Here is a 27,767-nt window from a genome sequence, read left to right as displayed (position 1 = left end):
GTACAACACATTTGATATGCGGTGCCTATATTACTACCGACGGCCTCTAACGGTTTCCGACTTCTTCTCCTTTTCCCTTGATCACTATTTATTCACTGAGTTAATTTTTAATTATAATCATGCTTAAACTCTCTGTTGCTGTCGTCGCAGCTAGCTTGGGCTTCATTGAAGCGAAGTCTTGCAATGATATCTCTATTCCAATTTCCATCAATGCTCGAAATGGCATTTTCAATATTCCACCTCTTTCTGATGCCATTGCCGTAACAAAGTTCGCGCAAGATTTCCTAAGAGCTGGGCAAAATTACAGTGCATCTACATTATCAGGATTCACCACGGTAAGTGACCAATACAATATTGCTGCGACTGTTTGTATACCAAGCGAGTCAAGTAGCAACTCTGATTCATGGCAACTTCTTACTCATGGAATTGGATTCGACAGATCGTGAGTACAATGCTACACTTCCAAATGTACCTACTGATTTTGGATATAGGTATTGGGATTTGCCATTCAACAACTACAACTATTCATACGTGGATGTTGCTGTTGATCAGTATGGATATAGCACTTTAGCTATTGATCGACTTGGAATAGGTGAATCCTCAAAAGCTGACCCAACATCAGTCATTCAAGCACCTGCCGAGCTTTCAGCAATTGTAGAAGTGACGAAATTACTACGTGCAGGCAACTTGCCAGGCGTCGAGATCTCAGAGCCAAACAAGATTGTCCACGTCGGCCATTCTTTTGGTTCAATCTTATCATATGAACTCGCTTCAGCATACCCAAATATCACAGATGGACTTATTCTCCAAGGATTCTCCCTTGACGGTTCTGCCCTTCCCCAGACAATTGCAGGATTCAACATCCAATCCGCATCCGTGAATCAACCTTACAAATTCGGCGCTCCTTCCATCATCTCTCTCTTCGGTTCCGCAATCTCGCAACTGGCAAGCACCTTTAGCAAAATAGGCTGTTTCTACACCGCCGGCTCAAACAAAGATACCGGGAACATCTACGCCCAAGATCTCGCCGATGGCTATCTCACCTGGGCGAATCTCGGCGCGAACCAATTCAATTTCCTCGCCCCTCCCTACTACGATCCGGACATCGCAGAATATACGGAGAAACATAAGGAGCCCTTTACGACGGGAGAACTCCTCACGTTGGCGGCGCAACCGGCTTCGGCGCCGGAGTTTGAGGGACCGGTGCTCGTGCTGGCGGGGAATGAAGATGCGATTTTTTGTGGGGGGGATTGTATGGCGGGGGGTGGAAATGTCTTGAGTGCGGTGCAGAAGTCGTTTCCGAAGAGTAGGGCGTTTAAGACTCGTGTGCTCGGGGGATGTGGTCATGCGGTTAATGTGCATTTTGTGGCGGCGGAGGCGTATAGGGTTATGAATGAGTTTTTGGGGGAGGAGGGGTTTTAGTTTAGGATGAGGATGGGGAGGGGGGAGGGAGGGGTGAGAGGAGGTGATTGCGGGACTATTCATTTATTCATTTATTTGTTGTCTTGAAGTTAGATAATTTGTAATTTGTAATGAATTATGAGAGGGTTAGATGGATTATGGATTATGGATGATAGATGATAGATGATAAATAAATATATAGATTGGTAATGAAGATGCGAATGAAAATGAAAATGAGAATGAAGATTATTTGATAATTGAACAGAAAGAGAAGACGAGATGAGGCGAGGCGAGGTGAGGTGAGGGAAGTCAGGTTAAGTTAAACAGATTTTTATTTTTATTTTGAGTGGAGGAGTCGGGGATGAGCACCGAAAAGAGAAAAATACTTATTCCCAAGAGATGAAAGGGAAAAGGATGAGTTGTTTTGTTGAAGAATTGATGTCTATTTGTCTATCTCATCTATTTGAATGCATTATGATATGATATCCAGGCTTGGTGTGCGAATCGCACTGAGATTATCCTATCCTATCCTATCCTGAGACATATCTGTCTTGATAGAGAATCGCTGTCTCTAAATCCTTTCTCGAAATTCGAGTTTGAAGGTTGAGGTTGAGGTTAAGACCAAGGTTACCTCTCGCCGTATCCTATTCTATGAATGCACTTCTATTCTTAAATCCTATCCCTTATACCTTATACCTAAAACCCCTCTGACCCGCCGCCACGGTGCCCTCATTAACCGCACCATCCACCACCTCTCCCCTATCCAACTTCTTATTCAGCCTGACCAGCATCGTGCGCAACACCAACGCCGCACACATCGCCATAAAGATCATTCCGCAGTTAACACTCATCGCCACCACGTATCGCGGGCCCGCACTACTGGGATACATATAACTTGAGTAGATACTACTCGCATTGCTGACTGCATTGATGAATGCTAGGGCCACTGCTCTCTTAGCCGGGGGACGGGGCAGCGTGTTGGAGATCCATGCGAGGGCGACCACGAAACCGGCGTAGCAGCCGGGAACCATCAGCATCATGGCGAGGTAGCGGGGTGCAATACTTGTGGTTGCGGCGGCGAGGATGAATGCTACAAAGGCGAAACAGAGCGGAATGACAACGTGGAGGAAGCGTTCACCCGTTTTATCGGCGTGCCACGCGTTGAACATGGAGGTGAAGAGAGCGAGGACGTAAGGAGGCGCGGTGAGAAGGAGGGATTGAATACGGTCATACTTTAAAGTTGCGACGACGGTTCTGTGATGTGTTAGACTTTGATTTTCTCGGATTGTGCTGGACATGGGGAATCTTACGGGAAGAAATTGGTAACGGATGCAGCCGAAACAATACCAAACAAGATTATCACCAGGATATAAGTTTTAATATCTGTAAATGCGAGTTTCAAGCCGTGCCTGAAAGTTTGCTGATGGCTGTCCACCCAATCGTCCATGCCCACATCCTCTTCCAAACGCCAAACAGCCAATTCTCGTTCCCGGTCCGTCAACCAAGCCGTGGTGCGAGGAAAATTGGGTAGGATAAAGTAGGCAGTAGCGGCAATAACGACGGTGATTGCACCTTCGATAATGAAAAGCCATCTCCAGGCTAGAAGACCATGGACTCCATCCATACCACCCGTGATACCTGCAGCGATGAGACCCGAGAAGGCTCCGCTAATGAGGGATCCGGAATAAAGGAGTGCAGTGCGCAAACCTAATTCCTTGCGGGTATACCAACATGAGAGGTAGTAGAGACAGCCGGGCTGTGTATTGTTAGGACTTATCATGTATCAAATCGCCACATGCATCAAGACTTACAAAATAAGCAGCCTCTATGAAACCGAGGAAGAATCTACAAACAAGAAGACCCGCGAAATTTTGGGTACCAGCTGTTGCACCTGATATCACACCCCAGATCATCATTGCTCCGGGAAGATATAATGCTGGTTTGCCGATTTTATTCAAGAATAAATTGGAGGGAATTTGCATTAGGAGGTATCCCACGAATAGGATACTGACACAAGTCTATGAATTTTAGCTTTTATCACCCATGAACACTTTACTGCCTACCTGATATTGATCTCCCACTAAATTCAAATCTTCCTCCATTCCTGCTAATCGTGCTGCTGCAATATTATTCTACCATCATTCAGTAATCATCCAACATAAATGGTTATTAGAGTAATTAACGCACCCTATCTAGATAATTCATGATATACATCAGAATGACCATAGGTAACAATCTCAGATCGATTTTCCTTTTGAGTTTGGCTTCAATACTGAGGCGTTCTCCAGGAGACAAGGCTGCGATCCATTCTGGCGGTTCAAGAACTCGAAGACCGGGATCTATCACCGCAGCTGATGTCGTCGAATCATCCTTATCGACATCTTCTACATAATCCGACTGTGCCTTGACAGTTGACGCCATAGTCTCGTTACTTGAGTCGCTTTATTGTTGTATCTCTGCTGTAGCTGACTCGAAGACTTTTTCTGATGTCGGGTCTGTGGTTGTGTTACCTACACTAATGCTGGTGTGAGGTATTAATTGTACCACAAAGTCGAGATCTGGTGGTAAATGTCCAAAACAAGAAGCCAAGTTAGAGTTTGATATCACAGACAAAAACATCCGGATTTGAGAAAAGCTTGATGGAATGCCATCTAGATAGAGTTTAATCATTAGCATATTTTCATTGGGGCAAAGAAGTGAATGATGCATGACAGGTCAGAAGGTATCATGATCATCAACATCTAAAATCTGTGCATCCAGTCATTATGCCTGCTTTGGTAGTATCGCTTGCTTATCAGTGCCTGTCATATTGCCTCACTTGCTATTCGACGGGCGAACTCTGCGGGGGGAGGAAGGGCAAAGGAGCGATCAGTAACATGGGATAGCAGTGCCGACGAGAATGCGGGGGTTGTTGATCTTACTGGGGAAGTTAGCCGAGAACTCCGCAATTTAACCGGATTCTCTATTACCAACTTGAACTCTCTTTTGCACGATTCTTGATCTTTGATCTTCTCTCAAATAATTCCCCCTCATTGCCTAGAGTGGAAAAGTGGAAAGTGCGGTGAGTTCGTCTGCCGTTTTGTCCCGCTCCAAAAAACTCTCAATAACTTTGATAAATTGAGATATGTCAGCCTCTCAGCCAACATATCATGATGATAACTTGAAGTAGTAACGCGTGTATCTATCCCGAGACAATGCGGACTAGTATATACATATGGATATTATCATACATGCGAGGTTTCCCCGAATTGATGCCAATCGACAGATTCTACTTTCATTGGTTCGGAGTTTATGCAAACAGCGAAATTTCCGTTTTAGTATTCCCAATACATCGGGACACTTAGTATTGGCGACGGGAGAGTAGTGAAATGCTTCTTTTCTTGTATCGAGAATTTCGCGTTGTGATCTGTAGAACGGTTTATCTTGGCACATCTTGGTAGCCTGGTCTACGAGGCTAATTGGATGAGTGGATTGACGTAAGATCAGAGCATTTGTTGAAATTGTTAAAGTTTTGGCTGTGGTTGGAGGATCTTCTTGAGTCCTTGTTTGATTGTGTCGTTCATACCTCGCGTTGCTGGTCGGCCAGTCTCTCTTTCAACAAACACGTGAATAATTTCACCCACTGACTTGACTTCTTCAACTCCCCTCTCGAATAACCCGATTTCGTAAGTAACACTGCTGTTCCCAAGCTTGTTGACACGTAAAGCTAGATCAGCGACAGCTGGAAATGCGATTGAACCAAAGAAATCACCATGGGAGTGCACAACTAGGCCGTATTGAGATGAGGTGGGTGGATGCAGACCACAATGTTCGATAAGATATGAGTTCACGATTGAATCGTACCTTTCTCTAGTCTTAGCCATAGAGTATGTCCAATGTTCTCGATGGGACTTACAGGAAGTTATAAATGCTATTATTCATATGGTCATACATATCGTTATCAGACCTCCAAATCTTGTGTCAGCTCATTGCGATCTGTGTTAAGACGTGAAGACGTAAAGACGTAAAGACGTGAAGAAACCATACCAACGTGTTCTATATTCCAAAACGTAGCCATAATCCTCTCGCCTCCTTCTCTTAAGCTCTTCATGTGACATATTGAATAGTACTTAGTTTTTCTTTTCTCAGGATACAGGATGTTAAAGAGAACACATAAGAGGTGAAAGGTTTGGAAGGGACGAAGTTTGAAAAGGAGAACCACGATTAAGAGGTTTGCTTTCAGCCGAGGTATTTCTGAATATTCTAGTAACCTAGACGACTCCAAGACAAACTATGATGCTATTGGAAATGATGGGTATTAAATGGCAAAGGATTCTCAATGTAAGTTCATATGGTGCGCCGAAATGGATGTTCTCAACTTTGATTTGAAAGGTTCAAGTCCCCGCGGCACCATGTATGTCAACAGGAACAGGATGTCTAAGTTGATGAGTAGCACCATACCCAGGTACTACAATCATTAAATTGACGATTAACGCTGCACACCGCCTTGGGCAGAACATAATTTTCTAAATTGATCTGGACTTGCGCATCATAATTTCGATAAATCGTTCACCAGTTGTTTGCGTTATCTCGCACGTTAAATTTCAATCCGATCAAGTGGCTCCTTCACCTCGAATTATTGCGCTTTTGGCCCGCAGGGCTGGAAGAATGAATCCTACTATGGCGCTCGTTGAAACTTCAGTCGGGTATCCTCCCGTGGAAGAGAAGAAACCATTTGAAGAACCCCCCGCAGTTGTGGTTACACCTTCCGATCCATGGCCGCGACCATATTATTTAGATAATGGGTTACGCAGAGTCGCGCCGTACCATTTCACCTACAATACATACTGCAAACAAAGATGGAGAGGAAGAGAAATATTGGATATATTTTCAAGCGAATTTCGAGATAGGCCATTAGAATACTACGTACGTTCGGCATGATTCGAAACAATAAAAAGTCTTACTGACAGGCGTAGAAAGATGCTATGGAGCGCGGAGCTATCGCTGTGAATGGAAAACCTGTCGAGTCAACTTCACAAATCATCAAGAATGGAGATGTTATATCACATACTTTACATCGCCATGAACCTCCCGTTACAGCTCTGCCAATATCGGTCGTACATGAAGATGAAGATATCATTGTCATCAACAAACCTTCCGGCGTCCCCGTCCACCCAGCTGGTCGATATAATTACAATTCCGTAGTTGAAATTATGAGGGCTGAGCGCGGCCATGGCTGGAACCCACTTCCGTGTAATAGATTGGATAGACTGACCAGTGGTATCATGTTCATTGGAAAACACGCCAAGGCCGCAGAAGCACTAAGTTTACAAATATCAGGACGCACTGTCAGAAAAGAATACATAGCACGAGTGAAAGGAAAGTTTCCAGACGGAGAGGTTGTGTGTGATATGCCAATTCTGCAGATATCACCAAAACTGGGGTTGAATCGTGTGAGGGCAAATGGTAAAGCTGCGCGCACGGTTTTCAAGCGCCTTGCATATTATCCTCCAGAACAAACTGAAGACAGCTCCGAACAGACAGAGCTAGATCAGTCGAGACCATCAATAACAAAGGAAGGCTACTCGATCGTTAGATGCCTTCCAGTCACTGGTCGTACGCATCAGCTCAGGGTTCATCTACAGTTTCTAGGCCATCCTATTGGCAACGATCCTATATATTGCAATCAACGTGTATGGGGAACAAGGCTTGGAGCAAATGACTCGGACGCAACTCAGGATACGGATGAAGACATCATTACTCGTCTTTCGAGGATGGGCAAGTCAGAAGTTGCTGATGCTGTAGCCTACCATGATGAAATGGTAGACGAATACAATAAGAAGAAAGCCGAGAAGATGTCCGGAGAGCTATGTGAAGTATGCCAGACCCCATTATATACCGACCCTGGTGAACAGGAGTTATCTCTATGGCTTCACAGTCTTCGTTATGAAGATGCTGGAGGCTCTTGGAGTTATGTGAGTCCTCTCCCAGCCTGGGCTTTACCCCCTGATGGTATGGATGGACCAACCGAAGTTGGAGGTATGGAAGAATTAGTCGAGGCAGTGAAGGAAGACAATCCCGAAATTGCATGAGCCACCACACCTTGAAAGTCATGCCTATTATCGACCTTATTTCGATATGTCCTTCTGGATTTACTTAGCTAGGTACCAAGAGAATCTATTCAGATCCATGCTATACACACCATAGGGACTAACGACATCCATGATCCAACCCTTTTTGACTCTTTACACTGCATATCACGGAAGACGGGCTGTTTTTATGTGGGTAAAGGTAGTCGAATTGTCTAAAAGAGGTATTACGAGGGAGGATCTCATGCTCCACTTAAGTAGCTAATCTCACGCAAAGGCTTCCTCCTCAATTCACTTCTTCCTTCTATCACTTTGATTGCAGGTTTTAGTGAGGGCGATAAGATGTTGCTATCTATCTTCCGGGAACTTCCCAGTAACGCCGCGGAAGATCGAATTGGCCCCAACGCCCACGTGTGATAACGCACGGATTCGGGATTGCCGATCTTTGATTTCAGTTAATAAATTTTGATCCATTTGTGAAATTCGTTGAATCTGAAGGACTTTTGAAATCTGGATCCTCAAAGAGTCCCAGGAAGCCTCAAGAGTTGGCTGTTGTATTTGTCGAGACTGCGGTCCATCAGTCCTTGGCTATTAGCATCGTTGCCATTTGCTGACTACAGAAACGGATACTCGAGTACAGTTTATGATACACGTGAGCAGGGGAGATACCGAATCCTACCTACCTAATAACATCGATATTTGTTCACGAGACTGCTAGGTATTGAAATCCATGCATTTGCTCGTAGTAAATTCTTCAACAATTTGATTTAACTATACTGTCATAGTCACCGCTAGAAGAGTTACTGGATTATTCCAACACTAGGGGACCTTATTAGGACTGCTGCATTATTAGTATTGGAATATCTAATCCAATTGGAGGGCTTGAGTCCCGGTAAAGTTATAAGCCGGCACGATTTATGTGCGGAATGTCGAGCTAATCAATTAAGGTGAATATATACGGACGAGGTACATAGTACGTGTGTATATACGATGCACAGAAGGGACGGCATGAACCCTCCTCTAACCTATTAGTTTTAGAAATCTATAATCGAAACTTTTTTTCCCCATACATCCAAGTCAAGTTCGATTGAGTTCATTAATCTCGCTCATACGAGATGTTATTCTCGGAATTTCATTGGTAAAACTCTACCACCGTACACATCACCTTCCACCCACCATTCAAACCTACCTCCGTCGTCCACCTAGATTCCTAGGAGTATCCTCCAAATAGAAATACTCTAATGTAGATAGCCTCGCTTTCGGGTTCTGAATGTATGCTAGGTATCTAGTACCGTCTTCCAAGGCTGAGTTAATTATACTTTAATTTTCAAATTCGATCTCGTTCGAATTTCTTCAAAACCCCTCAAGCTTCCTCACAAGCTCACAATCCGTCTGCGCCACGCCATAATTACTTGCACTACTAGTCAAAGTAGTTTTGGAGCCAAAACTCATGCATCTTGGCACTAGCTCACTACTTGGGTACTTACAGTAGAGTAACTACGGACCGCCCAAACTTTCTTTAATCTTCTATCTTACAATTCATCTTATATGCATCATTTCATGTACTGATTCATCTTACTTGGAATCGGTGCGACTTCCATCTCCGCAGTCTACCCCCTCAAGTCTTATAATCCTCTGCTGTGCCGAAGAGTTTAAAGTAACTTCACAAGCAAGCTCGAACGACGTTTCCGTGTAGGTGATTTTCAGATCTCCGAACTACCGAAAGCCAAATCTACAACCATCTACATTCCGTGAAAGTTGAGCTTCTTAGGAATTGTTCTATCTTTTTCCTACCATTCCAATCGAGATTTCGTACGTTGAAAAATACATCTGCAGCCAGCTTTCACGTTGCCGGAATTTGATTCTAAAACGACGCACGTACCCCAAACGATACGATCCATGGGTCACGAGGAAATCCAGGGGAATATCTGATCTGTGTTATAATCTACTCTTGCAACCATCTACAAAGTCTCCAATCATGTCCCAACCAATCTATGGCTCCAACGAACCATTAGGGTCCGATGTAGATGGAATGAACCATTCAGATTCGATGAATGCAACCGGTAAGAAAGCCGGTGAAAAGAAACGAGGTACGAACGAGTCAGGCAAATTTACAAGAACCGATGTCTTAGCCATCTGTTCAATTCAAGATTCAAACTAACTTTCGTAGTATCCCGGGCTGGAACTCGCAGTGTATCGACTTTGAGCCCTGCCCAGTACGTACAGAATTTCATGATAGTTGCTTGATGTGATACTTTCGAGCAGGATCCAGCATACTATCTTTATTCTTTCATTGAAAGTTGTTAATCAATTTCTATCAGGCTAGCAAGGAAAAGGGCCAATGATCGTGAAGCGCAGCGGAACATTAGATTGAGAACTAAGGTGCGGCAAACTACTTCATGGTCCATTTCAACCTCAGGTTGAGATACTTGACCAGGTTTCACATTCAAAACTCATTGAATTGGTTTGTTGACTAGAAATGTAGGAGCATATTGAGAGATTGGAGGCCCGTATTGAAGAGCTTACCTGCGGTCGTGAACCTGGTGTAGAGCTCGAAGAGGTGCGGAGGCGCAATGAGGAATTAGAGCGAGAAGTAAGACAATTGAGTGAAAGTCTGGCACAGTTGAGGGACGATGATAGCTCGAGTACGTATGCACATTGCATTTTCTCAGATTTGCAGTCGAATTTTTGAAATTGAGCCTCTACGCGTATTCATGGACTTTTTGGGAGGGAAGGGCCAAGGTGTCTGTAAATTCCTCGGCTGTCAAAGTTGGCGCCATCAAGCAATTCCAGACACGGAAGCATATGTCAAGGACATTGAGAAATAGTTGTTTGTTCAAATATCGCCTGGATCTTTGTGATTTTGACATGCTTTAAACTTCTCAACTTCTTCAATGAGTAATTATTTCCTAAGGCTAACCAAAAGCCACATAAGGTCCGGATCGATCTTCTATGTTGAATCTTGGACAAACTGCAATCATGCCTGGCTCGTCAGCACGAGATGTCCGTCCAGCAATGGCCTCAACTAGGTCTGTTAGTTCTGGAGCAGGGTGGTACCAACCACTACCTCCGAGAAATCCATCTGGTACTAACAGGCACTCATTCAGCATGTCATTCGGGCCTATGGATATGGCAGCACCAATATCGGGGCCAGCTTCCACCAGTGCTTTGGATGAGACTAATCGATTTTCCTATTTTGATCCGATTCCCGCTGTGAACTTCAATGATGGTATCGCAGTCCTGTTTCTTTGTTTGAAGTTCAGTCTCTTTTGAATGTTTAAAATAATGACAGTTTAAAGTAGGAAACTGGGCCCCAAGATCTATGCCATCAGATATCGTTCAAGATTCCCGCCTAGCTACCCCGCAGCCGCGGTCTTTGGTACCACAAAGTCTTACATCTCCAGTCAGACAAGCAATACCGCCATCCTTGCCGCCATTTCAGTCACTTCAACCTTGGGCTCTACCCATACTCAACACATCGACGCCGACGTGTGGAGTTGACACATATCTAATGAATATCATAAACGGACAAAAAGAACTCGCGAGACAGGGAGCACCCGAAGCTCAAATCATTGGACCCTCTCAACCTAGTATGAAGGCGCTTATCTACCCTGATGACCCAAATCAGACCCACGTGGTCTCTACAATCATTTCAAATCTTCTTACAAACCTTGCCGTCAAAGGTCTCGCCGAACGTGCAGGCTGCCTCTATCTAATGTATCACATTTGCCAATGGCAAATCTATCCCTCATCGTCGACGTACGGAAATTTGACAGATTGGACTTCACCTCGAACATCCCAGCTCATCACAGCTCATCCCTTGTGGGCAGATTCCATATTCTGGGGCAAACTCAAAGATAGGGTAATTGAAAAGCAAGACATTTATGCCAACGAAGATTTTCAGAATGCATATATACTTTGCATCAATGCGAATTGGCCACGTCCGGATCTGGAAGCATTTAGGTTCGAAGGTGACGATATATTTATTACAGAAGAGTTTGAGAATCACATCAAAACTCTGTCAAACTGGAGCTTGGACGAAAGATTTGCTGCTAGATATCCCGAACTAGCACCTTTGGTGAAAATATCCGGATTAGGGGAAATGGGATTGCAAGGACCCTACGTATTTTAATGAGAATAGTTTGCGGAGTATAGGCGTTGTTAGACTACAAACAGGTTCATGGAGACATGAAAATACCAAGGACATTTGTGGTGGGAAACATGGACACAGTGGAGATTGAGACTGGCTCCAGTATAAACGAAGAAACGAAGTTATGACTTGAAACGTTCTTCATTCCACTGTAACTAAGAGCCTCAGGATTCAAGTGGCCAAATGAAACGTCAGCCACCACTTCGAGTATAATAAACTTTATCATATAGATTGGATCGAGATTGTGGTGAACTCTAAAACCACTGTGTGGGGATTTCAAGGAAAATACATAGGAAGAGGTACATATAAAGATGGAGATATAATGATGAGTATATTTACGAGACCACTAATCTTCGTAATTGACCGGCCATGTAGATCTTATTCCGGCTCACACTAACAAACTCTATTGTACTGTCCGTTCGAGCCGTTCGAGCCGTCATGTCATTTGAGATGGTAAAAACGGAGGAAGATCTGTACAACGAGCTAAGTTGGTGCTATATGTATAAACGTTTGTGAGTTGTGTCTACATATATCCACGGGTGTGATTGATAAGCTTCGGCTGAAAGGAAGAATTGAGACATCAAATTACTTGACATGAAATTAGACATTAAAAAATACCTACCTACCGATATTTTGAGACTTGATTTGATGATAAATCGAATTCCATCCAATTGTAGACGGGATGTGAAATGTAACAAATAACAGACTTTTTTATTAATATATTTATCCATCTTTCAATCGATAATATGATTATCTGATTTGAAATTGCATATTGAGAAGGAGGATTTTCTCCGGTGGAAATAAGTTCGGGCATTGGATGTGCGGGATCTTGTAGATCTTGTATGAGGGGTCGGTCATATATACGAGAAAAATCTTGTTTTGATGGCAAAGCTATATGTGAGAATCATATACCGAGGCACCTAGTAGATCTGAGGACTTACGCTTGTCACTTGGATTAAAGTTTGAGACTGTTTGGAGGGGAGATCGATGCAGCGTCGTAGGGCTGGGGAGAGACAAGACTGTGAAGGAAAGGAGGATGTCAGAGGGTTTGATCACGTGCTGACGCGACTGGAAACCCCCACAGTTTGGTAGATGCTGCGCTTTCTTATCTTGTTGTTTGATAGGAACGGATCAGAGCAGACAACGATATTCTGAATTGAAGAGAATGAGAATGAAAGACGAGCAATGGGGAGAGGGATAATGGTAAGAGTTTCGATTTAGAATTGAATGGTTCAATTGCAGTACCTATTCAACGATGCCTTAACTGCGACGAGAAACCGTATCAAAACTCAAAACGCGTCAATCTTTTTCTAATTCTCTTTCATGAATGAATTGTTGATGGGTTGATTTTGTTTCTTTGAATGCTCATTAGCAATTCACTACCTAACTATTTTCACCGATTTCAATTCGAGTTTTTCTTCCATAAACGATACATTTGTAGCATTTCGGTATCTCGGTATTGACAGCATCAACGAGGTTCTAGATTGCATTCCAACAGAATCCCATCATGGCTCGCACTTCGCATAATGAGGATGAAGTGAGCACAGAGGATGAGGACTTTGACCGGAGACCCGATAAGACAAAGGCACTACTTGCAGATGGTGGGTTGATCAGAAGTGTTTCCAATGCGTGTACTAATTATTCTTCAGAGGTTCTTTCAATCTCCGACGATGAGGATGATAACGAATCCGAACCAAAACCCTCCAATGCTGACAAGAAAGGCAAACGTAAAGCTCTTGAGCAAGTGGAATGGTCAGACGATGATGAAGAGGAAAACCCTTACGAAAAATTCAAGAAGAGGAAGTCCGAAAAACGCAAGAAACTAAATGCACAAAAGAAACGGATAAAGGAGCGAGCAAAAGATGCGAAGCAGGCGAAAGAGAAGGGAGGCTCGTCCAAAACAAACGAAAGGGTATGGGGCGACGATTCGGATTACGAAATGGACGATGAAATCCCCGAATATTTACAAATCAGGCGGAAGGAATTTGATTCGAATTTAGAAGAAATGAAGAGCGCCGGCCTTCAGCTCCCCCCAGACTATTCTGATATATACTTCTCGGACGATGAGAGATTGGCAGAGCTTGAAGAACGACCGGAATTTCCCAGTACTGTGGAGCCATCAAGACCCTATGCAGATATCAACATGGAGTTATCCAACGGAGTCATACCAGCATCCATTGCACAGTATCTTCGAGATTATCAGGTGGATGGAGTCAAATTTCTCCATGAAAAATTTGTCTACCAGAAAGGTGGTATCTTAGGGGACGACATGGGGTTGGGAAAAACCGTACAAGTGGCTGCTTTTCTGACTGCTGCGTTTGGCAAGACAGGAGATGAGCGAGATGGAAAACGTATGCGAAAAGTGAAGAACGCCGACGAAAAACGATGGTATCCTCGAGTACTTATTGTCTGCCCTGGCTCTTTGATTCAGAACTGGAAGAACGAATTGATGAGATGGGGGTGGTGGAATGTTGAAAAGTTTCATGGGGGTGTGACGGAGAAAGAATTCGTACTTCGAAGTGCGCAATCTGGTCGGGTCGAAATTGTCATTACTACATATGCAACATACAAAAATCATAAGGATGCCCTGAATACGGTTTCTTGGGATTGTGTTGTGGCTGATGAATGTCATCAACTCAAGGAACGGACATCTCTTACGACTCAGGCAATGAATGAAATAAATGCTTTGTGTCGCATAGGACTTACAGGAACTGCTATACAAAATAAATACGAAGAACTCTGGACGCTGCTCAACTGGTGCTCGCCTGGTAAGGTTGGTCCGTTGGCCACTTGGGTTTCGACAATCTCGGAGCCTCTACGTATCGGGCAAAGTCACGACTCCACTAATCAACAGGTAAAACGGGCTAGAGAGACTGCGAAGAGGTTGGTTAATAACCTCATGCCTCATTTCTTTCTACGAAGGATGAAGACTTTGATTGCTCATCAGCTTCCGAGAAAGACGGATCGATTGTTACCATGTCCGCTTACTGATCTTCAACGAGAAGCATACGAGAGGTTTCTTGAAAGTGATGTCGTACAATTCGTCAGAAACCATGGCGAGCCATGCGATTGTGGCAATGGCAGAAATTTAACGCGTGGCGGCTGTTGTCATTCTAAGATACCTGGTACCAACACGAAATGGCAGGCTATGGTATTTCCTATCATGACCACACTTCAGAAGTTATCGAACCACTTGGCTCTTCTTCTGCCTAATGACGGGGATCCTAGGGAGAAGCAAGAACGAGATCTGGAATTCCTCCAATTGATGTTACCAGATAGATGGGAGGAACTATACAAAGCTCGAGATTTAATTGCGAATCTGTCAAACCCCGAGTTTTGTGGGAAGTGGAAAGTGTTGAGGAAATTATTGAAACATTGGCACGAGGAAGGAGATAAGGTTTTGATCTTTTCCCATAGTGTCAAGCTATTGAGGATGCTTCAACATTTGTTCCAGAGTACTAGCTACAATGTTAGCTTCCTCAGCGGCGAAATGAAGTATGAAGACCGTCAGGACACAGTAGATGATTTCAATTCCGATCCCAATCAATTCATCTTTTTGATATCAACTAAAGCTGGAGGTACGTTTGCTTTTTTACTTCATGATGTTCTACGTTGCATATCTTTTTGGATTTTTGATTCCCAAATTTGATCCTTTGTAATACTTACTTTGTCTATCTAATAGGCGTTGGCTTGAATATCACCAGTGCTAATAAAGTAAGTCTCATCTATTAAAACACTTCCCAGCAATGACTAATCTTACAGGTTGTTATCTTTGATCCCAATTGGAACCCTAGTTATGATCTACAAGCCCAAAATCGAGCATACAGAATAGGTCAGCTCCGAGATGTTGATTCATTTCGACTTGTTTCCGCTGGGACCATAGAGGAAGTCGTTTATGCACGCCAAATATACAAGCAACAGCAAGCTAACATCGGATACAATGCTTCAATGGAGCGTCGATATTTTAAGGGTGTACAAAATGCTGTTGGCCAAAAAGGAGAGATCTTCGGATTAGATAATCTATTATCTTTTCACGCGGATGAAATTCTACTTCGAGATATCGTCAATAAAACCAATGTCGCGGAGACGAGAGCAGGAGTCGCCATGGCTAGTTTTGATGTGCAAGCAGCACTTGACGATGATGATAATCCTCTTCGCGCAGATGATGATGACCCTAATGGTGCCATGAGTCAACTTGCCGCTTTGATAACCGATAATGAAGAAGGTATCAAGCGCATGAAAAAACCCACTCGGAAGTCTGATCCCATAGCTGCAATCCTAGCATCGGCGGGCGTAGAATACACGCACGAAAACTCGGAAGTAGTCGGCTCGTCAAAAGTTGAAGAAAGACTAAGCCGTCGAGCAGAAGAAACAGGCGGTGAAATTGGATATGGTGAAGAATTACTCTTTGGACCCATGTCACGACAAGCGGAAAATGGAAATTTACGTTATGAGTTCCATCCCCCAGAGGAGGTTATGAAGAGACAGTTCTGTACGATGGCAAAAATGTTTGGGTTTTCTAGTGCGACGGAATTTGCTTTTGTGGTGGAGGGATGGACGCAGAAACAGAGGACGGATTGTTTGGACAGGTTCTATTTGAAGAGGAGAGAGAGATTGGAGGAGTTGGATAGGGAGAAAGCGGAGAAAGAGAATGCTGAGAAAATGGAGAGGGCGAGAGAGCAGGCAAAGGCTAATCTGGAGGGAGAGACGGAAAGTGATAATGATGAATTGTGATGATACCCCTATTTTTTGGAGTTTGGTGTAGGGAGAATGGGCGTTGAGATTTCTTGGGTGTAAGTCTTGAGAGAATGTACTTCTATTAATTAAATGCGTGGGCTTTTGATCTTGAGTCTAGATTTGAATGTCCAATATGGTCTTATAGCACGGATAATACAGACTGCATATAACGCGAACTTTGGCACCAAATCTTATTGTATATATTCCGGCGGCAGAAATCTCTCATGCGCTCAAGTCAAAAATGTAGATTTTAAGATTTTACTAGAGAGATTTACAAGCCGCTTCGGTCCGGTAGTCTACTAGTGACAAGTAGCGATAGCTATCTCATATTAGGGCGAGTTTGGCGCCTCTTCTTAACGAACGAAAATAAGACTGTCGTCAATTTGATCAGAGCTATATGGATACTTGAAGAGCTCGGATGAAGAAATTTCCTGGCCAGCAAGAAACAGTCCCCAGCGTAACGCTTCCTCATCACCATAATTAAAGCTCTCAAAACCCCCATCTCAAAATCGTCTCGGCTACTCCTTCGTGAATTTCTCTCCACGATACCATTTTTAGCAGATTTGTGATAGCTAGATACCCCGGCGAACAAAAATCGAGATGTTGGATAGACCGGGTTACTGATTTCAGATTAAATTCTTAGAACGACAGGTAAAATCCAAGGTCCGATGACATCTTTGAGTATTTTCTCTTTCTGATCGTTATTTCCTTTTCTCTCTCACTCGCATCTTCACCTCGAAAGGGAAAGCTGCATAAATAATAACAATCTGTTCCAGCTAGTTAGTTGATTTTGTAAATCAGCGAGATAAGCGCCATGTGATTGTTTGATTCGAAGGTCTCTGCAACGTCCCGTGATAATAGTAATTGTCCCGCAAGGCGTTCCATAAGCGGAGAATATGAGTGGTTGACGGGTATACGCATATGTGTGGCGGGGTGTCAAGTTTCGAGGAAACGGGATTGGTAAGATTGGGTGGGTGAGTGGTGGGGAGATTCGTGGGTAGTTTTTGGTGATGATTGTTTAGAGGTAAGGAGAGACTTTTTAGGAGTTGGGAAGGTGAAAAGAAAGAAGGTGAAAAGAAGGAAGGAAGGAAGGAAGGAAGGAAGGAAGGAAGGAAGGAAGGAAGGAAGGAGGGAAGGAAGGAAGGAAGGAAGGAAGGAAGGAGGGAAGGGGAGAAGTGGATTGGAATCGATTACATGAAATGGGTGCTCGGATTAGGAAATGAGACTTAGTGGATGAAGACTTGAGAAATCAGGTTGAAAAAAAAAGGAAAGAAAGAAAGAAGAAGGGCTTCGGGTGGCTGCGGGGACCAGCGATAGGTGTCGAAAGTAGGAGTCAAATTGAGCAATCAAGAAGAAATTTGGAAAGAAGGGTCCGCAGGGTGGTATTGAAGATGAAAATCAGGGTGGAGCGGCTATTCAAAATCTCCAATGAGTTAGAGGTCCTGGGATATTTTTACTATATGGGGACTGGGAATTATAATCTAGCGGATATGCGCAGGTACGAGGAATGATAGGATTCGAAGATTTGTTGAAGTATCTGGGTATGTATGCGTCGATCAAGAGAAATGCTTCTGTGGTTGGTGTGTTGTCGATACATATTTGGATCTTGGTTGAATCATATGGATGGGTACCTTGTTGTGGATGTGGTAATGGGCATTTCTGGGAATTGGCGGGGTTAATGGAGAATGATATGTATGATGTATCGCACCTCCGACGGAGAAGAAAAAGAAAGTTGAGTGGTGTGGATTTGGTGAGCGGATGGATTATCATTCAGATTGGTTGGTTTGGTTGATAGGTAAGAGGGCAGTTTATCTTCAAGGAAATATCTAATTAAAGTGTGGGTTATGGAAAGATGCACATTCTCTGGTTGTTGATCCATAGTTTATGGAATGAGATGTGCCATATCTTGTTCCTTTCTTTTTTTTCGACTGGAGATCCTCAGATTCTTTACTGGTTCTCCGTACGATGCGCATAGACGGAGAGACGAACGCGCTCGATGAATTATGATCTGGCCACCAACGCGACGACTCAAATTTTCAAAGATACTACGATTCCGATTTCAAATAGCCTGAACTGCAACCCGAAGAGGCTTTTAGATCCTGAATTCTTAGACGATTCAAATGACATGGAATACTGAATTTGTTTTGACTATTGTACTGTTTTCAGCCATTGAGAGTCTGCTTTCAGTCTACTAGTCGGTACGGACGCCCTAATACTACACGTTGCGAGCTACACATAGCGTATACCGAGAACTTCTACCAGTCGCCATATTTGATATGCCCATTCATCACTTGATACCTGACCACTTCAAGCAATGGCAGATGTACACTTTCGCTTCCATGATTTTGATAGGAGACATGATTTCGAGGTTCGATTCCAAGGGGATGTGAATGCGGGGGGTACAAGGGCAGATATTGCAGAATTGAGGGCGGAAGTTAGGAGAGTACGGGATGAATTGCGACATCAAGAGGAGAGATCTTTAGCATTAGGGAATGAAGTTGGAGGGATGAGAAGGGAAATTAGGGACGTGAGGGAAGAGCTGAGGATGACGAGGAGAGAGCTCTGGGGGACTAGGGCAGAAATGTTGAGGCTCAGAAATGAAGGCATGCAAAATAGGGGAGACTTAAGAGGCTTAAGACAGGATCTTCTGGATTTGGAAGGGGAGATTATGGGGTTGAGGGGTGAAATGAGGAATGGGATCAGAGGTATAAGGGAAATGAGGGAAGAGGTTTTAGATTTCATGGATGAAGTTGAGAGGGGACAAAGAGAAAGGTTGAGAGATGCTACCATGGCTATTGAAAGATTGAGAAGAGAGCTTATGGAAGAACTGACTAGGAGGGATGCGAACAACGTTCAAATAGAGCTACGATTAATAGAGGAACTAGCGAGGCGGGATGCGAATAGCGTTCAAATGGAAGTACGAATAATGGAAGAATTTGAGAGGAGAGATGAGTACAATATTCGGATGGAACGGCGGCTGATGGGAGAAGTTCAAGATCTTAAAACGAGGAACGCAGAAAGATCAGAGAGGGAAAATGAGTTGATAAATGATGTGGATAATCTAAAAAGTGGCAATTTGGAGAATGAACGGGCAATGAGAGGTGAAATTGAAAGTCTGGGCAATAGGATGGACGCTTTGGCGCTGGAAAATGGGGGGTTGATGGAAAGAGTAACGTGGTTGGAGACGCCAGGACCTGAAATTGAGGAAGATGTCGAGCCAGTGGATGACCAGGTAGTCAATAATATGGCTGAAGAACGGCACGATAAAGGAAGCCGAAAGAAACGTAAGAAAGAAGGATGCCGGTGGCCGAGATTCTATACCAGAAGTAAGAAACATAGCATTAGAAGGAGCTAGCTTTAAGGATCGTGAAGTATACAGTTACATGAGCATAGATTTGAACATGATATGTGACTGAATGGGATTGGAAATTTTTCAAAAGAGCCTCTTGGTGCTATCTAAAGGACTTTCTCGGAGAATAATCGACATTCAAGCCCGCTCTACGCCGTAGAGCTGACTATGATGAAAAACACAGAAACTCTCAGTCTTGCCACTGGACTGTCGAAGGATCGAAATCACACCCCAGTAATAAGACAGCTCTTGATCCTTACTTTTTTATTTTATTAAATATGCAAGAACTTTTGAACTTCTCAGAGCTCTTGATTGATCAAAAGTTTTCGACTGTTCAAGAGTCTTCAACCATTCCAAGATGTCCAGTTTCAATCACGTCAAACACGCCTACAGGATCATTCTTAAAAGGACCGATCCCAAAATCAAGTGGGAAGATAGTCAAACCAACTGCCCAAGATCTTCAGATACGCCCTCATTAATACCCTTGGGACTCTCCGCCACTACCAGCCATCGCGGCGATAAAAACAAATTCTCATCACATCACTCTTAGTATCTATATCCACTCGGATCTTTCATATTCAAGATTCTTTTCACTTTCCAGACCATTTCATACTCGGTCAATTATTCAGCCAATGCTACCATGACCAAAACTTAATACCACGAAGAATTGTCGAGATGTCGATGTCCTGGTTTGCATCCTTCGCGAGACGACCTGCATTTGTGTTTGAGGTACTGGTAGCAAGTTTCATTGGCTATACATACGAAGGTTCGAAGCAACTCCTACTATGTAACAATAAGAGAGGATGTTTGGTCGGACCGACTGTAACGCAGTGGTTTGGAGAGTATGATATAGCAATTGCTTGCATCGCGGCTTTCCAACGAGCAGAAGAGAAAATAGGGGACAGAATCAAACTGGATCTAAATCTGAAGAGAGATCTATGAATCCAAAAATCGCCGAGTACAACAATATGCCGTGGAAATATCATAAATGACCATTGCCATGCAATCGTTGGATTTGCGCCACTGGAACAAAGCCAAGAAACCCCAATTCAGGGTGTGTTCTTGTACAGACTTCAAAGGACTTTACCTATGAAAATTGGCAGTACAGGAATGAGAAAAGGTCTTGCAGAGATCGTACTATCAATACGAAACGATTTTATGTATCAGCATCGAAGAAGACAATATCCTTGTGTGACCACAACACAACCTCCAAGTGAATGAAGTGAAGCAAGGGGACGAATAGCTATAACAATTTCGGACCGATGATATATGCGCCAAGTATGTCGAGTTTTGAAATGCATGAAAAATGCCCTTCTCGGCGTCAGCCATGTGCGGCGGGGGTTTTCACACTCAGTACATAATCGTTGTGTGTATTGGATAGGTTTTGGCTAGGTTTCCAAGGAAAAACTTGCCACCCGTTCTGAACACAGCATGCATGTGATATATGAAATGAAGGTACGACTGAGAATTCATGTACCTTTTTCATTACTTCTGCACCATTTTCCAATTGAAGCATGTAAGTCATATCGTTGTCGCCTTCACAAATGAACATTGGCTACACGTGGTTGAATTTAGGTTATCTTAGCGCCGTTTGTGCCGAGGACAAGCTCTCCTCTCGTTAGAACATCCTCCACATTCCTATAAAATTGGCCACGACACCTCGATTCAGTTCAAATTCTTACAGCATCTCATACAATCATGTTCACCTGACGGACCGAATACTGACAGCTAAGAATGTCAATTACACCGTTCAATATGGCCCAGCAATTGTGATGAAGATGATCCAAGTTGTTGGGATGAGATCCATTCATCCCATTTGATATCCATTTGAAATATCATTAATTCCAAGAAACTATTCAATTAACGAAGTCACACGACAGAAACAGCTCAACCGAAAATGGTTTCTCGAGACTCGAGCTGCATGGGAAGGTTGATACGATTCACTGTGATTGGATGTTTTATCTTACCCCAGAAAGTAGTTGGATACTTTCCGATGAACAGCCTCCCTTCCCCGCAATTGGTTGTGAAGGGTGTCGATGCTTTCAAGGGCTTCAACTTGAATTTCATGACCTCTCAATGGCTAAAGATTCCATTAGAGTTTGAGGATCCTTGTAAGAAGTCTTCAATACGATGATCATTGTTCTTAAACACACTACACACACTGTCCTTTATTGTCATATGTAACATTGCTATTCCGTACGTAATTTGGCCAAGACTCCAAATCACCCCAGATTTGATATTGAAGTTCGTTTATGGTCTCATTAGTTTTGGGATTCATTTTGTTTTGATATTACTTACTCATTGTGTATTAATTTCCTTTCCACCACATGTACCGTAGGTAGGTACCTAGGTACTTCCCGTGTGCAAGCCTTGGAGCTTTTCTTCCATGCACCCAATCACCCATTTTACATACCGAATTAGTGAATCCCTTGCTCATCGTATGGTACTTTCCCCACGGAAATTATCCAATTAATCCCTTTTAGATGCGAAACGTATCAAATAAACTTCATACATGGAATCGTACCTGCCTACCCCTCTACATAAACAAGACCTTCTTCCTTTCACTTCACAAATTCTAGATTCTTACACAACATCAATTTCATACCACTTTTCCTCTAAATTCAAATTCTCCTACGGAATTCTTTTTGGCATACAGTACACATCTTCATTTTTTAATCCATCTTCGTTGCTTAATCTTTAATCAGAATATTGATTAACAAGATGGGCATCTCAATTGTCAAGCCCGCGGGCGTTCCTGGTAGATCATGGCCAGCAGTAAGTGTCTATCTACATGGTTTTCTTGAACAGAATTAACAATTTGATTAGATCGTCATCGGTTGTTTCGTTGCATTCGGTGGTCTTCTTTTTGGTTATGATACAGGTACTATTGGTGGTATTTTGGCCATGGAGTAAGTTAACACTATTGACACTGATGTGACTTCAATCTAAATTATCTTCTTACTGACACTTTGTTTTAGCTATTGGCGAAACGAATTCTCTACCGGTTATATCAATCCGAATGATAAACATCTCGATGTTTCCCCATCCCAGTCTGCCGCCGTCGTCTCCATTCTATCCGCTGGTACTTTCTTCGGCGCACTCACTGCAGCTCCTCTTGCGGACTTCTTTGGTCGACGTCTTGCGCTGTTGATATCTGCTGGTATTGTCTTTAATTTTGGTGTTGTTTTACAAACAGCTTCTACTGCATTGCCAATGTTCATTGCTGGTCGTTTCTTTGCTGGTTTTGGAGTTGGTCTCATCTCTGCTTTGAGTAAGTATTTTTATGTCATTTTGTCACAACCTGATTCATTAGCATTCATCCCTACTGCACAGAAATAAAATCATCAAACTAATACTGTCTTTCCTAGTTCCACTTTATCAATCTGAGACAGCGCCTAAATGGATTCGTGGTGTCATTGTTGGATGTTACCAATTAGCTATTACAATCGGTCTTCTTCTTGCAGCTGTTGTTGATAACGCGACACAACACCGAAGTGATACTGGATCATACAGAATTCCCATTGCTATTCAATTCCTTTGGGTACGTCACATTATTCCGAGTCTACTTGTACTTTACTAACATCTACTAAGGCTATCATCTTGGTCGTCGGATTATTGTTCTTGCCTGAAACCCCTCGCTACTTGATCAAGCGCGGCAATTATGCAAAAGCCGCCGAATCACTCGCTAAGCTCCGTCGCCTACCCCACGATGATCCATATATCCGTGAAGAACTCGCTGAGATTCAAGCAAATCATGAATATGAACTCAAACTCGGCAAAGCTTCTTATCTTGATTGTTTCAGAGGTGGTATGGCTAAGAGACTTGCAACTGGATGTCTTCTCCAAGCTTTGCAACAACTTACTGGTGTTAACTTCATCTTTTGTAAGTTTAATTCTGGAAATAGGATTATACATGGAACACACTAATGATGTTACATAGACTACGGTACTCAATACTTCAAGAACTCTGGAATCAGCAATGCCTTTGTCATCCAAATGATTACCAGTGCCGTCAACGTATCATCTACCCTTCCCGGCTTATACGGTATTGAAAAATTTGGTCGTCGTCCACTTCTCTTATGGGGAGCCGTAGGAATGTGTATCAGTCAACTCCTCGTGGCCGTCTTGGGTACCGTGACCACTGGACAAAATGCCGATGGATCCGTATTTGCCATAAACGTTGCTGGACAAAAGGCTTCCATCGCATTCATTTGCATCTACATTTTCTTCTTTGCATCCACCTGGGGCCCTCTCGCATGGGTTGTCTGCGGCGAGATCTTCCCTCTCAAAGTCCGCGCCAAGGCTCTCTCCATGTCGGTCGCCACCAACTGGCTTCTCAACTGGGCCATTGCCTATTCCACCCCCTATCTAGTCAACTACGGAGAAGGCAACGCCAATCTCCAATCCAAGATCTTTTTCATCTGGTTCGCCTGCTGCTTTGTATGTATCGCCTTTGTGTACTTCATGATTTATGAAACCAAGGGCTTATCACTGGAGCAAATTGATGAATTGTATGAGAGCAAGACTAGCGCTAAGAATTCCGTTCATTGGAAACCTAGCAAACATTTTGTTGATTTGATCGATGGTCATGAACGTAAACATGACATTGGTCATGAGAATGGAGGGGTTTTGGCGGATGAGAAAAATGAGCATAGTGCTCAGCATACAGGATTGGGTCATGATAATGCGGTTGCGACGGGTCATGAGTAGATCTGAGTTCTCTTAACGGGTTTCTATGATCGATTTTCTATCTGTGGTTGTGGTGGGTGGCGGGGGGTTGTTGTGGATTTGGAATCGTATGGTATCGTGTCATATCATATCATCATGATACTTTCGCTTTCACTTCCATCTCAATCTCTGTCTGTTTCCACCTTGCGGATACCCAATCATCTACCTACCTACCTACCTACCTAGTCAGTTTATCGATGATGGATCATGGATTATGGAGGTTCAAGTATAGCTCATGGTGTATACAAATCCTCTCTTTCTCTTTCTTTCTTTCTTTCTCGACATGGATTTAATAGTTATTGCTGTTACGGGGGGAGTGTCAGTGAGATGGAATGGGATGCCGTTTGTATTCATGGGTTGGCTTTGTCGGGACGGAATGAATAAATGAAATGCATAGCTTGCAATTGTTCTTAATACCTACTCTCCTACCTACGTACCTAGGGTATCTACCTATCGCACTCAACCTATTAATTGATTGATTTAATTGCATACGCGTTGTGCTGTTTGATCACTTGTGCACACTTATTTATTTTGATAAAAGGAATAAGATATACCAGTTATAATACTATCTCAATACTTTCGTGTGTACATTATAATCCTTTATTTTAAGCTCTTCTTTTTAATCTTTATATTTCTTAATTACTTGCTGACTTACTTCTCACCCCCTCATCAATTAACATCATATCCTCTCTATTCCTCATTACCTATTCCATATTCCCCATTAACTATTACATATACCCTATACCTATCTCCATCCCCTCTCCTATATCCAGGAATCGTTTCCATCATATCCATCACATCACATCGCATCACACAATATCCATTCATCAATTCCATCAATCAATTCCAGTACTTACTGTGACACTTTGCCTTAGAAGAACTGCAAGAGCAGGGTACAATTTATTCTTAGAATCTATAATTACAGAATCGGGAGTAAAGTGTTTGTAGAGTGCTTTTATATATTAGCTATGTATACATAATTGTGTATATATATAAGTGTGTATATAAGCAATTGCAACTGCGATTAAATACGATTTGTGATACTATCCTTTCTTTTGAAAAAGTTTGCCCTCAAGTTTCACAATTATCTAATTTATAGATGTATTAGCAATTCTAATGAGGTATTATTGTTTATGTTGTAGTATGGTGTGGTAAACAAACATATATACAAATTTTGCTTTTTTCGTAACGGGAAGGTGTATGGGAAATGGAGGAAATCGTTTTGTAGTCTAGCAATAGTGTAAAGCCTTCGAAGTATATAAATCACCCGAATTTCCTCTTTCTTCTAAATCTTTTCCGGTCATTTACCTTTTTCGTATCCCTCGATCAATATGCCTTCCACACTATCAAGAAAACGTAGTAGTAAGAGCAAGTTGTTGTCAGCGCAGCTGAAGCAGTGGGAGGATGTGTGTATGGTAATGAGTTATTTATTTTTCTTTTGTGTTTGCTTTGTTGATATACTTTCTTACAGCTTACAGCGAAGAGAGCGTCTGCCTCTTCTGTTGCGTGAGGATTTGTTCGGGAAGTGGGTTGTCTGCCGCTTTGCAAAGCTTGCTAGATGAAAACACAGGGTGGACTTTTATAGTGGATGGTAAGTCTAATCGAAAGGAATCTCCGGTTCGATTAATAATCTTGAATCTCTCTTGAATAGAGTAATCTAGTTTTTTGGATGATTATTGTATCGAAAAGTCCTTTATACTAAGCTATATATTGTGACACTTTGCCTTAGAAGAACTGCAAGAGCAGGGTACAATTTATCCTTAGAATCTATAATTACAGAATCGGGAGCAAAGCGTTTGTAGAGTGCTTCTATATATTAGCTATGTATATGTAATCGTGTATGTGTGTAAGTGTGTATGTAAGCGATTGCAGTTGTGATTGGGTATGATCTGTAACATTATTTTTTCTTTTGAAAAAGCTTATTCTCAAACTTCACAATTATTTAATTTGTAGATATATTAGCAATCCTAATAAGGTATTGTTGTTTATATTATAGTATAGTATGATAAACAGGTGTGTATACAAATTTTGCTTTTTTTGTAACAGGAAGGCATATGGGAAACGGAGGAAACCGTTCTGTAGTTTAGCAACAACATGAAGCCTTCGAAGTATATAGATTATCCGAATTTCCTTTTCTCTTTCAAATCTTTTCTGGTTATTTATTTTCTTTATATTTTTTAATCAATAATCAATATGCCTTTTATACTATCAAGAAAACATAGTAGTAAGAGCAAGTTGTTATTAGTACAATTGAAGCAACAGAAGGATATGCGTGTAGTAATAAGTTGTTTATTTTTTTTTTGTATTTATTTTGCTGATATACTTTTTTACAATTTGTAGTGAAAAGAGTGTTTGTCTTTTCTATTATACAAGGCAAGCATTTTGTTGAGAAAGAGGAGGAATCGAGCTATAACAGGAGTGGTAATAATTCTGTTAGCGAGGAGGAGGATAATAAGAAAGATAGATTGGATAACAAAGATATATATAAGTGAGACTTTTTTTTAATATTTTCGGCTTATAATTAATTTATCTAATAAATGTAATTACAAATGTTGAAGGCAATATACCTAAGGGTAAAGTCGATCTTCGATATGCTTATTGGATATATCTGTTCTATTATCTTTCGAGGTAGAATTTGGAGAAAGAATATAATCCCTTGATTGATTATATTGATAATTATGAAAAGAAGTTTGCTAACAAGTTAATTGTAGTGGTATATCATTTTTGTGATTTCGAAAATGATAACAAAATAGTTAAGAAAGATATCCTAAAGGCCTTATATCAAAATCAACCTGGTCGCAAATTCGATATATCTTGTTATAGAAGTATTGGCTTTGTTGATATTAATAAATAGGGATTTCTAAATAAAAGATTATCAAAAAAGATAATATCACAATGGGAACAATATATTCGGGAGGACGGCTGGGTTTGTGCTAACTGTATATACAATTGTGTTTCCAGCAAGGGAAATAGCGTTTGCTATCAACTTCCTAAACAATTGTTTGGTTAATCTCGCTGTCTACTTTGTCTAACTAGCAAGTATAAATATAAGCGCTTGTTTGACAAGAATATATACAAGATGTTTCTCCAATATTAATCAGTTGTTATTAAATATAACAATATAACAAAGATAAATTATAATTTTGCTAGTTTTTAGTAAAATTAATTCTTAAGATAGCTTGATATATGGGAGGAGCTAAAGAATTGTGTTTCGAAAGAAATATTTCCTCTTATTCTTATTTGAGAAGTCACGGAGCATTGTATAACGGAGGTTGTAGTGTGGGGAAACGAATTGGAGTAATAATATCAGCTCGTTTTAATTCAGATAGAAACA

The 27,767-nt window shown here is 42.1% G+C and overlaps 8 protein-coding genes across 8 annotated transcripts; 6 read left to right on the top strand and 2 right to left on the bottom strand.

The window, feature by feature from the left end:
• Positions 1-119: 119 nt before the first annotated feature.
• On the top strand, positions 120-1,422 carry EAF02_001975 (uncharacterized protein; the record flags this gene model as incomplete). The annotated part of the gene is made up of 2 exons (XM_038898023.1): positions 120-442; positions 492-1,422. The coding sequence occupies 2 exons, from the start codon at positions 120-122 to the stop codon at positions 1,420-1,422; spliced, it is 1,254 nt and encodes a 417-aa protein (XP_038761715.1).
• A 662-nt stretch (positions 1,423-2,084) lies between these two features.
• On the bottom strand, positions 2,085-3,822 carry EAF02_001974 (uncharacterized protein; the record flags this gene model as incomplete). Its single annotated transcript, XM_038898022.1, has 5 exons — positions 2,085-2,655; positions 2,712-3,157; positions 3,213-3,419; positions 3,465-3,533; positions 3,589-3,822. 5 exons carry the CDS (start codon positions 3,820-3,822, stop codon positions 2,085-2,087), a joined length of 1,527 nt encoding a protein of 508 aa, XP_038761714.1.
• Positions 3,823-4,904: 1,082 nt separating this feature from the next.
• EAF02_001973 (uncharacterized protein) lies at positions 4,905-5,498 on the bottom strand (the record flags this gene model as incomplete). The annotated part of the gene is made up of 3 exons (XM_038898021.1): positions 4,905-5,244; positions 5,297-5,347; positions 5,428-5,498. The coding sequence occupies 3 exons, from the start codon at positions 5,496-5,498 to the stop codon at positions 4,905-4,907; spliced, it is 462 nt and encodes a 153-aa protein (XP_038761713.1).
• A 187-nt stretch (positions 5,499-5,685) lies between these two features.
• EAF02_001972 (uncharacterized protein) lies at positions 5,686-8,614 on the top strand. Its single transcript, XM_038898020.1, has 5 exons — positions 5,686-5,721; positions 5,773-6,306; positions 6,357-8,187; positions 8,255-8,361; positions 8,417-8,614. Exons 2-3 carry the CDS (start codon positions 6,049-6,051, stop codon positions 7,470-7,472), a joined length of 1,374 nt encoding a protein of 457 aa, XP_038761712.1. The 5' UTR covers positions 5,686-5,721; positions 5,773-6,048; the 3' UTR covers positions 7,473-8,187; positions 8,255-8,361; positions 8,417-8,614.
• Positions 8,615-8,874: 260 nt separating this feature from the next.
• On the top strand, positions 8,875-12,246 carry EAF02_001971 (uncharacterized protein). The gene is made up of 6 exons (XM_038898019.1): positions 8,875-9,559; positions 9,640-9,685; positions 9,791-9,851; positions 9,955-10,114; positions 10,405-10,698; positions 10,769-12,246. Exons 1-6 carry the CDS (start codon positions 9,448-9,450, stop codon positions 11,599-11,601), a joined length of 1,506 nt encoding a protein of 501 aa, XP_038761711.1. The 5' UTR covers positions 8,875-9,447; the 3' UTR covers positions 11,602-12,246.
• An 880-nt stretch (positions 12,247-13,126) lies between these two features.
• Positions 13,127-16,353, top strand: EAF02_001970 (uncharacterized protein; the record flags this gene model as incomplete). Its single annotated transcript, XM_038898018.1, has 4 exons — positions 13,127-13,220; positions 13,269-15,197; positions 15,302-15,333; positions 15,382-16,353. The coding sequence occupies 4 exons, from the start codon at positions 13,127-13,129 to the stop codon at positions 16,351-16,353; spliced, it is 3,027 nt and encodes a 1,008-aa protein (XP_038761710.1).
• Positions 16,354-18,670: 2,317 nt separating this feature from the next.
• EAF02_001969 (uncharacterized protein) lies at positions 18,671-19,711 on the top strand (the record flags this gene model as incomplete). The annotated part of the gene is made up of 1 exon (XM_038898017.1): positions 18,671-19,711. One exon carries the CDS (start codon positions 18,671-18,673, stop codon positions 19,709-19,711), a length of 1,041 nt encoding a protein of 346 aa, XP_038761709.1.
• A 2,715-nt stretch (positions 19,712-22,426) lies between these two features.
• Positions 22,427-24,415, top strand: EAF02_001968 (uncharacterized protein; the record flags this gene model as incomplete). The annotated part of the gene is made up of 6 exons (XM_038898016.1): positions 22,427-22,480; positions 22,532-22,614; positions 22,684-22,976; positions 23,074-23,246; positions 23,297-23,588; positions 23,646-24,415. The coding sequence occupies 6 exons, from the start codon at positions 22,427-22,429 to the stop codon at positions 24,413-24,415; spliced, it is 1,665 nt and encodes a 554-aa protein (XP_038761708.1).
• Between the last annotated feature and the right edge of the window lie 3,352 nt (positions 24,416-27,767).

The sequence above is a fragment of the Botrytis sinoallii genome (assembly GCF_014898435.1).
Source record: "Botrytis sinoallii strain Bc 23 chromosome Unknown BSIN_003, whole genome shotgun sequence".
In the NCBI taxonomy this organism is placed as follows: Eukaryota; Fungi; Ascomycota; class Leotiomycetes; order Helotiales; family Sclerotiniaceae; genus Botrytis; species Botrytis sinoallii.
This window is presented reverse-complemented; position numbering and strand designations above follow the sequence as displayed.

What these genes read in the sequence shown, in the direction of transcription:
- EAF02_001972 (XM_038898020.1), top strand. Translation starts at nt 6,049, where the DNA reads ATGAATCCTACTATGGCGCTCGTTGAAACTTCAGTCGGGTATCCTCCC. An exon ending in ATAGGCCATTAGAATACTAC is followed by an intron (nt 6,307 to 6,356) that starts GTACGTTCGGCA and finishes TGACAGGCGTAG; the next exon opens with AAAGATGCTATGGAGCGCGG.
- EAF02_001971 (XM_038898019.1), top strand. Translation starts at nt 9,448, where the DNA reads ATGTCCCAACCAATCTATGGCTCCAACGAACCATTAGGGTCCGATGTA. An exon ending in AGCCGGTGAAAAGAAACGAG is followed by an intron (nt 9,560 to 9,639) that starts GTACGAACGAGT and finishes TAACTTTCGTAG; the next exon opens with TATCCCGGGCTGGAACTCGC. An exon ending in GAGGGACGATGATAGCTCGA is followed by an intron (nt 10,115 to 10,404) that starts GTACGTATGCAC and finishes AAGCCACATAAG; the next exon opens with GTCCGGATCGATCTTCTATG.